The sequence below is a fragment of the Strigops habroptila genome, chromosome 4 (genome assembly GCF_004027225.2).
Source record: "Strigops habroptila isolate Jane chromosome 4, bStrHab1.2.pri, whole genome shotgun sequence".
In the NCBI taxonomy this organism is placed as follows: domain Eukaryota; kingdom Metazoa; phylum Chordata; class Aves; order Psittaciformes; family Psittacidae; genus Strigops; species Strigops habroptila.
The window spans coordinates 8326864-8337484 of NC_046358.1; the positions used below are offsets into that span (position 1 = coordinate 8326864).

Here is a 10621-nt window from a genome sequence, read left to right on the forward strand (position 1 = left end):
ATGAAAACCATTGATTTTCACCACCTTGATTCTGCGGTCGATCTTATAGCAGAAAGCTTCGTTCCAGACAGGGTTTTTGCTGTTCCTGATGGTTCTGGTCCGAACCTTCTCAGTTGAGGCAGTAGGCAGCCACAGTGTCACATAACAATCTGAAAGAGTGACTGTATAACGAGAAGATGAGCAGAGTGATAATACATCCAGAAAAAGAATGACTGCACTGTGCACATTTAACCTTAATAAGACAAAGGTAACATGGCAGGGGCTTTCTTCCTAAAATATACAGGGTGAGGAGTAAATAACGCAATGAAGCACTCATGGGAAAACAGAAACATCCACACACATTTGCCATGCTCATTCCCACGTTCTCACTCTTAGACAGACTCACTCTTCTTTGAAAATGCTACTTTATATTTGAAATTGCACTGTACTGTACATGTAGCACATGCACACCAATCCATGTTGCATTTAGCTTTATATTCACGACTATTCAAATGACCAGGACAGGGTAATGCTGCCAAAACACAACAATATCTACCGGTTTATGTCCTCTGCCATGCACACTCACATCAGCTCTAAAATGGCTCCTCTGTTGCTCAGACAACACACCTCACAACCTTCAGCCTGGGCTGTAGAGAGACTTGTTCTCCAGAATTTCCGCCCCAGATTTCATACCTTAACTAAGTGAAAGCCTTTATCAAAGTGCTGATTCAAATATAGAACAACAGATTCTTTTGCCCAAAAGTAAAGTGTTCCCCGATCGAAGCTGAAATGTTTAAAAATCAGAATGTGCCAGTTTCATATTTATTCTTGACAAAGTTTTCAGAAGTTCTGCTTTTCTCAGCAATCCTTTTGGAAAACAAAATCAGTTTCGGCATCAGAGTTAACTTACTATTCATTCTTTTCCTTCCTACTACTCTATCTGCAGACTGGAAAAATCCTGCCATGACTCATGTCTGAAGAAAGAAGCCATGAGTGCCACCAAAGACATAAGCTCCTTCCATGTTCGGACCCCCTATTTTGGGTTTGGACATAGAACCACCAGGAAGTGAGACTTGTAGAAGCTTGATACAGGCACCAATGGCCTTTCTCTCCTACCTATAACGCACATTTGCAAAGCTCAACCAGTCACCTGGTTCTTACAACAACCTTCTGAGTCAGAAGAGGTCAAATAATTCAAGCCATAGTCAACCCCTGCATCATGCTAAAAACCTGTGACAATGTTATTACATCATATTAAGTACAATTTTCTTCATGTATTTCCTCTCTATCTTTCAGTAAGAACTATAGATTTAGGTTTTTCTACCAGCCATATTTTCCCCAAGCTGTGCCATATTGTGTAATTAACTACGCTATCACAGTCAGCAAAACTTTGCTAATGAGTGTGGAAGGAAGGCATTTCCAGAAAGTGGCCTTGGCCAAACCTGATCAGAGGAGCACAACGGATCAGATATTCAGCAGAGGCACAAGTGAAGGCAAATGAAAATGTAAATAGTTAATGGTAATTAATGCTGCAGCTTCCGTTTTCAAAGGGCTGGAGACACATTGATAAATTACTTCACAGTGGTAATGTAAGGATTAAGCAATTAAGCACACTGAGAAAACTTGAATGACTTGCCCAAGATCCCATAAGGCAGTCAACGTCAGGGTCCAAAACACAGACTAGATTTCCAGGCCTATACCCAAATCTATTAATATTATTTAAAATTATCTTGCTCTGGAACAATCTTAGGGAAAAATTCTTTTAAAGCATATTTATTTTTCACTACTGAAGTAAATCGGAACATGAGAATCAAAGAGGAAATATTCACCTCAATAAATTAAGCACAAACACTTCACTAATGAGAAAATATGAAAAAATAACCCAAACATTGACAAAGGACACACCAAGGTTTAGTCAGAAAAGCAGCAAAATTAAAGTGGAGGAAATAAACGCTAACTCAGAACTGTAACAACTAGCATGCTGTTAACATTACAAAGAGAGATAAAAAGGATATTTCCACATAGTTAAGAATACTGAGGTTTCAAGGAAAACTAACTGAAACATTTGCCCTTTTAATGCCTCAGAAAAGGTAAAGACTGCCTGAAATGTCCTTCCCACTATAGACAAAAATTGAACAGGTTTTCCACGTTATCTTGGGTTTCTTCAGAAAACAAATTTTCTTCTGAGAAAACACTCCTGCTGAAAAGTTTTCACATCTCTCTGCCAGATACACTTTAAACAAATTCTTGGGATGCCCAAGTTCTGAATTAGGAGCATCTCAAGAGGCTAAAGATATGATATTTATCTGTTCCTGAGACCAGAATACAAGGTAATGAAGCACAGTGATGTGGCAGACATGCCAAGAGGCTTCATGCAGACAGACCATAAGATTCACTGTGTTAATGAGTAACTGCCAGCAAGATATTCCTGAGAAGATCAGCCGTAATGAATTGAAGCATAAGCAGGCAACCTGCTGGAGTACACAAACGTACATGCAATTGTGCATGCAAGTTTGCAGATGCAATTGCAGTGCCTGCCTGGTCAGATCACATATTTGGTTGGTGCAGATCACCGCTTAGGCATTTGAACATTTGGATTTTGTTAAATAAAAAGTCATGCAAGCAACTATGAGCCCATAAAATGCATGCTTCTGTACATAAAAATAAGTCTGTAATCTCTAAGAAACCCAGAACTTTACATCTTACAAGGTGCTCTCTCTCTAATGAATCAAATCCCTTTTTCAAAATGACACATATCATAAAGCAAAAGAGTTTGATATCTAGAGTAAAACATATGAAGTAAATAAGCAGTAAATATAAGCAGTAAATAAGGCATTCAGTAAATGATAGCAGAATTTTTACAGCTGGAAAATAAAAGGAAAAAAACAAATAAGCACCGTAGTATCACATTACAGAAGACACAGGAGTAAGTAACCAAGAATACCACAAGTGCAGCAGAGATTTGTTCCCTGATACTAATCATTCATTCAGAAATACTGTTGTTAATCACAACTTCCACATGTTCCAACCACATCCCTACTGCCAGAAACCATTGAATCCAACCTCAGATAAGTTTTCCCTCTACTCTTAACCCATCACACTAGGAAAAAAACTTCAACACACATCATAGTATATTAACTAAAATTTACAGCTGGTTTCCTTAGAAACTAGGATGTGATGCATGAAATTTGATATGTACAAAAAAAAAAAAAAAATTAATTTTGAGCAATGTGCAGCAAGATTTTGGGGAATACATTGTGGACTTTTCCTCTTTGTCTTACATATTTCCATTTTATTCTAGTGGTCTTTAGATTTGAGTTTTCTTATTCTCTTTGCCTGTATTTCACCTTTTTTTTTTATGCCTTTCCATCCTCTTTAAATAGATATTTTGCCATTCAAATTTCCCCATCAAAGTGACTTAGTGGCATAATTGCATTTTGAAAGGCACCTGAAGAAGCCTCAGTGCACCCAGAAGGTGGGTTATTGAGGATCCACATGTGTGGAACAGAAGCTCCTCGATGAACTGGAAAATCCAGAATTAAATCAGTCCTTCCCCTCTGGGGGGAATTAAACCAGTCCCCCAGGTCAGTGCCACATCTGGAAAGTGAAAAGACCCTTCTTTCCACCTATTGCAAGTCTCATTCTCTCCGTGAGGATTTTACTTTTAAATTTGTGTCCATACTCTGGTTCAACAAGCCAATGCCGCTAGTTTGCAGAGACGAAGTGAATCGTTACAGAGCTTCCACAGTTGGATATCTTCAGACTCTGTAGACCTTAGTGCAGTGATTTCTTCTTTCTTGGGCTCTTTCACTGTTAACTCTTGTTGTGTGATCTGGCTATGAGATTTTTCTCTTGTAGCCTCTCTTCTGGATATCCTGTTTCTGTTTTCCCTCACTTAAACTCCTTCAAAACTCTCATAGTAGTGTTCTGTTTAATTTTCTCTGACCCAAATTGCTGCATTCTCTAGGTTAAATTCCCAGACACACTGGATATTATCATCTCTTCTTACATATTTATAAATTCCATGGAAGTTATAGAATGTGTTGCTTGTACTTCTGTTCTTTTTATAGGCTTTCTTACTACTGCTGATTTTACCTTTGCATCACCAGTGCTTTCCTTTCTTCTATCCAGAAATTCTGTAGGAAATATTCAGGTTTCCTACTCAAAAGTACAAGAATTTTCATCACTTAAAGAGCAGCCCTCTGATGAGCAGCTAAGTCTGGTGTCACAAGTGTAGGAAATACATCTCAGAGTGAGGTGTGAATGAGATCAAATGCACCACCTTGCTGGAGCTAGCCTTTTTACAGTATTACCATAAAATAACTCTTGCAGACTTGCAGCAACATACCTGTTTATTCCCACACAATTTAAGAACAATAACATTGACCGAATATTTTCTTTGCTTTAAAGAATTATAGGAAACATCCAATAGCAGAAATACTCACGCAAGTCTGCCTTCCGGGCATTCCTTACTCTTAGTATTTTTACAGTGAGCAAGTTGAAAGGAGACACTGGTCTCTGCATGAGAATTCAAAAGAAAAATAAGAAAAAAAAGTACAACATTGAGATTAATATTATAGTCTATAGTCACTGACTACTGGAACCTTAAAGTTCTAAGGATGTAGACAAAACAAGGTTTTTAAGGTTAAGCCAATATCATTTATCAAATCAACTGTAGCAGCTGGAAAAAATATACAGATTTTTGGCACAGAACCCTGTTCAGGTCTGAAATAGAAGCAACAGATTTCAAAACCATATATGAGTTGACAGTAGGTGCTGAGAATTTGATTTGATAAAGATCGCTTCTTTCTAACACCACCCCATCATTATCACAATAAACACCCCTACAGCACAAGCATGGATACTTACACACCTTGCCTCTTACACACCACTGCCTGCAATAGAACAGACTACTGGACACCAAACACACACAGTAGCAAATAGAGCTGAGCAACTACCATACACCAGCAAAAGCTCCTGCACCAGCACCAGCTCACACACATCTTAAAAGGCCAGAAATGAAGCTGACAGTGACGAGGTGCTTCACATGAAGACTCTGATCCGTCTCTGATCTTCAGCCCTGATCCCCAGCAGGAAGCTATAAAACTCTTTCTGGAGATGATCTTGTAAATTAATTCACAATTTGACCAGATATCAGACACCTTGGGCTCAGAGATGTTAATTCCATACTGCCTCATATCTTCCATGGCTTATACTAATATGCGTTCACATTCCTCAGGCTACAAATTAACTCTTTCCCCATTTCACCTTGGAGTAACTAGTTATCTTTATCTTCTCTCCCACACTAACATCTCTTCTGTTTCACAGGTACCATTTTTCCTTTCAAAACCAATGTATGTACAGATATAATTTCTCTCAACACTTAAAATTGTATTTATCTTTGAGTCTATTGATTCTGTTTTAGAACAAAAACAGGTGTTTTGTCCCCCAAAACTTTTCCAATCTAATAGTGTCCTAAAAAGCCTACATGGGTTTTGTTACTTTGCATCTGAAGTGCCTGTACTAATAATCAGCAGCAAAAGTTAAAAATTATGCACTGATGAAAACTGTTAAAATGTACCTTCGTACATGCTATAGATTTCCATGGACCATTTGTCTTTCCAGCTGTAGCACATATCCTGAAGTGTTTCACAATGCTTTGACTAAGTGTTAAGCAACTGGGACCATGGCGTGATATTGAACTAACATTATACTAACACAGTATAATGAAGCAGATCCTTGTCCTCATCCACAAAAACCTCAACACCTCTGAAAATTCAGCAAAGATGAAGAACAGCCTCCAAGAAACAACCTGGATAGTCCCCAGCATATACTCTTGCACTTCCCTTTGGGCTGGCAAAGGGCCCCTAAGATGAAGGTTGAAGGTCAGTGAGACAGCAGCAGGAGGGTCAGAACACTCACTGATATAGGCACATTTGTTCTTAACCTGTCCAGACTCTAGCACAGGACACAGTTTAAGGGTGCACAGATTGCAAGCACTTGAATTCTCAGCTGTGGGACATTTCAGCTGTCTCAAAGAGTATATCATAGAATCATATCACACTTCTACCTGCTCCATTATCCCAGACATGGCCACAAAGGAAAACTTAGACAGGCACACCTTGAAAGAAAAAGTAATGGTTTTGAATAAAAATTAAAAATTACAGTTTCTATTAAAAGCAACCAAAAGATATCACACCCAGACTACATAGTTGAACTGCCAGAGCTACTTTTCTCTATGCATTAAATAGAACTGGGTAAAACACAGAAGGACTGCTAGGCACAGCGACCAACAGCTAAGGCTTGTCTAAACCTGCCAAACCTACTGATGTTTGCTACATTTATGCTTGGTCTCTGCTTTTCCACCCAATAAATCCTAAATGCTTTTGTCCTCAGCAGTGCTGTTTCATCAGAAGTGGAGCATATCTTTACCCAGGAAGGATGTGGCTTGTATCCCTTGAATACAAAATGGACTTGAACATTAAGTTCTCCATCCCAGAGAAGTGCTATAATGACTACGCTTGACACCATTTCAAAGGAATAAACTTTGCTCAGCTCTTTGAAAACAAGCATCTAGACTTCTATTTTGTGCATCTCAAGTGGATAGTGGTATCTCCCTGCCTCCCTAAGTGGCACACAGAGAGATCTAAGAGTGTTTCTGTGCTCAGTTGTCCCTGTTAGTTGGATGTACCTATTCATGCAGTTCCCTGCTTAGCTGTTACAATTCCCATTCTGGTGTTATCTAACTCTCCAAGCATATTAAGTCAATCTTCAGTGCTTCACTCTGGGTTGTAGAGTCCGTTCCCTTACTAGAGACTTGGAAGTCAGATGTTTTAGCTCCTAACTTTTAGGTGCCAGAATGTTTCGTCAAGTCTAGCTGTCAGCCACTTAGTCACACAGAACAACTATTGTGGGATGTATTTTAAATTGGATAATCTGCTAGTAATAGGCAATGACTTCCACATCTTTCCCTTTAATGTGATGATGACCATATTAGCCTGGGTAAGTTCTGAAGCCAGCAGCCTCCTAGGTCAGTTATTATGCACACTTTGACTTTCAGCTTCTGTATTTATTTTGTCTGAGACATGATTGTTACCTCATGAGCCGGAAACACAAGCCAGGCATTTTAATAATCACTGTCAAAACCTCCTAAATACATGAGATTGCAAACATAGGACTTGGTCACACTATCCTACGTCAGATAAAAGTTCAATTAAGTCTTGTGGCAAACTTGTGCAATCCTTACATATCTAGTCCCAGGGAAGTCAATAGGAGTGTTCACATACATGAGTCCTCGTCCCTATGAATAAGACTTACATAACTGGGCTCTAAAACTGCTCAATTCCAAGCTTAGAAGTCTTTTACAGATCTTTTTCCTTGAGGAGACTAGAGTGAAATACATACAATATTCCCAAGTTACATCAAGAGAAAAACCAGTTATCAAAGCAATACAGTGTGTCAGATCTATTTGGAGCAGATCACTCTTTCCTTAACTTTCTCTTCAAAAAGGAATAGAAATCTCACTACTACTTTAAGAACTATGAAGACCAACAAAGAAAACACTATGCCCTGTCAGAAAGCACAGCAGGGCTTTAAAACACGGATCATTGTTTTGCTGCTGACCTGGGTCAGGTATGTGCCACCTTCAAACTTCAAAGAGTTTTGGATCATCAAGGACAGGCAGTATTTCATTAGGTTACTATGTCTGCTACCTCAGGGAAGGTCAAATGCATAAGAAACACTTTTTCTTGTACTACGCGTTTTGTATTTATTTCAGCCATTTTAAAATATCCCATAGCTGGGTCTTATTAAGTCACTGGGGTTGTGCCAGAATAAAACCAAATGGAGCAGCAGTGACTCAAGGCCTGTTCCTTTCCAAGAGCTATGTAAAACTTGTGTGGCTTGAGACTGCAATTTTCTTGAGATTTTTCTTCTCTTCCTGTTTTCAGCTCCGCAGCTGGACTTGAATGTTAGAATAAATCCACATCTTAGAAGAGAAACCAAGTCAAGCATTTCCACAGCTCAACATGGCTTTTTCTCAATACCACACTAGCCTATATTATTTTGATATGAAACAGTAATTTGAATCATCTAAAAAGTATTGCTTTTTTTGCCTGTCACCTTAAAGGCACTACCAACATTTTCTCACAAAATATTTTACATATTCCCTTTAAATTAAATGGCCACTCAAGTTGAAATAACACACATTCCATGGGTTGCACTGAAACTGACTCTGATAATAAAAGCTGTTTTCCTTAACTGAGCCAAAGTAACAAAAAACAACTCAGATATACTATGCTTATTCATTTATCATAATAAATAACTTTCATGGTGGGAAAAAAAACCCCTCAGGTCCTTCCCAAGTTTAGACTCTGTGAACTTTGAAGAGTCAGGGCAGAAAGAAGGGGCTCTGGGTCCTACTCTAAATTATATGTACTATATTCAGGTCAGTTCTGCCTGCCTAAACGCCCTAAAGAGGCACAGTCTAAAGCCAATGAATAGCACAGGTCTCACACCTAGGGACCTACTAAGAATGTAAAAAGCACTAAGGGTAAAAAAACCCAGCTGATTCTCTAAAGACAGGCTAGGTTTATGGGTCTAAAAAGTAACAATTTTTATGATACTAGCATACTTCTTTAGGGCTGTGAAACTATACACAGAAGCCTAAACACCATTTTAAAAGCTTCTTTTTGAAAGTATCAGATCTTAGCTTTACCACAGCATTTCACGTTGAACAGAGAGTGGTTCTCAGGCACAATCAGGTATCAGATATTATCAATACAACAAACATTCCTGAAGCAGACCAAATTTGCCACCATCTGGGAGAATCTCTGTATCACTGCAACCCCCCACATGGAACCAAAGCCCAGAACAGACCAGGCTAGGAAACCCCCCATCACTGCAGCAGGGACAAGAGACTATCTTTCTGAATACAGATCTCCAGAGAGTTGCAACTGATATTGGCAGCCTCAAGCCCATTGCAAATGCCAGAAGACAGCCCCATCCTGTGGCAACTGCTGTTGTTCCCATTCTCTCGCTCAGAGCAGTTTGACTGCAATATTTTCGTTTATGCTAATACCTGTTAACATGAAAATGTGCTAATCACCCAGTCTGAGTTTTCGTTTGCCTGAGCAAAGAATTCAACCTCGGTTCAGCCTTTACAAAACAGCTGGTTGCTCTTTTTTCACAACCAGAGAAGTTTGGGTACTGCTCCCACTCCTACCAGGCTGATGAGATTGGGCTTGTCAGGAAGCTGAACACAACACATTTATTCCACAGTTTTACCTGTTCTGATGCTGAATAAACACCGTATTACACACAGAATTGCAAGCTCTACATCAGGTTGTTACAGCGCAAAGAAAGACTACAAAGGGTACTAGAACACTAAGAACAACTGAAAGACCCATTTAAATGGAGTCTTCTTAGGAAGCAATAACATGGAAGATAAGTGGGTGCTTCAGCAAAAGAAATCAAAACACAAAGGGAGGAATTGAAAAGTAATGTAGGCTAAGCACAAACCAAACCAGATAGAGTGCAACACCTGCTCACAGTATCACAAGCATCAGACACCAACAGAGGCCAGAGTATTTAGAGTTTACTGAAAGCCAAGGCAATATTCCATTTACAGAGTTGAAGTCGCAGCTTGGCTTTCCAGTGTTCAGTAAATACTGCAGTACAGTTTTCCCCCGAGCCATTGAATTCCTAACATTTTTTCTGGTGATCTACATTCAGCACTGGACAGCATTTAACGAAGGGCCGGCTAATTACTACCTACCGTTCTCACCGCTGGTGCTGAGGTGCCCGTAATAGTCTAGGAAAAACAACACAAGGCAAAGTTAAGAAAGCTAAGCTGCATGTTAAACTCTTCTTTTAGGCTGACATTTAACATCTCATATTCAAAGCCACACTTAGAGCTATGCTCATAAACGACACTCATTAGGTGCTTTACCGACCACCAAAACCATCACAACTCTGTGCCAGCTTCTTATTTCCTTGACATGCAGCTTTTCTTTAAGGAAGCACGATCAGTAATGTTGTTAGTCCTAAACCTCGAAAATGGAGACATGCCACAAGATTCTGTAAAAGGCTAGACTAGGAAAACCATCCTTGCAACCATGAGATCTGTGGAACAGCAAACTCGCTTTCCTTGGGTTGCCCGTACAACTCGAACAGCTTGCTCTCCTCTGTGATCAACTTAACTGGAATATCAGACAATTTTACCCACTTCATGCTTGCTATTGGCTTCTTTTGCTTACCTCATTTGAGCTTAAATTTGATCCCATTGCAGCCCCAGTTACATGAAAGTCCAATGTTAAAAGATCCCGAGTCGTAGAGCAGGCAGGAACTCCTCATGCAGATTAGGGGTGAAGGAATAGGGATTTTATGACAAGGCTCTCCTGCCCCACCCCTTCATTAGTTCCAGTCATTAGACAGTCCCCTCCCTGCTTCCTGCTGCCAATTAGAGCACCTCGACTGAGTCAGCAGAACAACGAGAAATTTCTTTTCTACCTACTGTGATGTTTGGATGAGGGGGAGGAATACGACAGCACTGAAGCCCCCTTCTGCCCAGCGATTGCTTTCCTGAAGATAGTACTGCTAATAAAAAGGTTTGCACTTATGCGCCACCTCTAACCCCCAAACA

The 10621-nt window shown here is 39.6% G+C and overlaps 1 protein-coding gene across 1 annotated transcript in view; it reads right to left on the reverse strand.

The window, feature by feature from the left end:
- The window catches only part of LOC115607300 (cytosolic phospholipase A2 epsilon-like), a 31132-nt gene extending 20870 nt beyond the window's left edge, over positions 1 to 10262 (reverse strand). Inside the window, exons 1-4 of the mRNA XM_030484430.1 lie at positions 10236 to 10262; positions 9755 to 9790; positions 4425 to 4497; positions 25 to 161 (exon numbers count right to left, since the gene is read on the reverse strand). Coding sequence (XP_030340290.1) covers positions 25 to 161; positions 4425 to 4497; positions 9755 to 9790; positions 10236 to 10262 — 273 coding nt within the window. The remainder of the gene's footprint in view (positions 1 to 24; positions 162 to 4424; positions 4498 to 9754; positions 9791 to 10235) is intronic.
- Between the last annotated feature and the right edge of the window lie 359 nt (positions 10263 to 10621).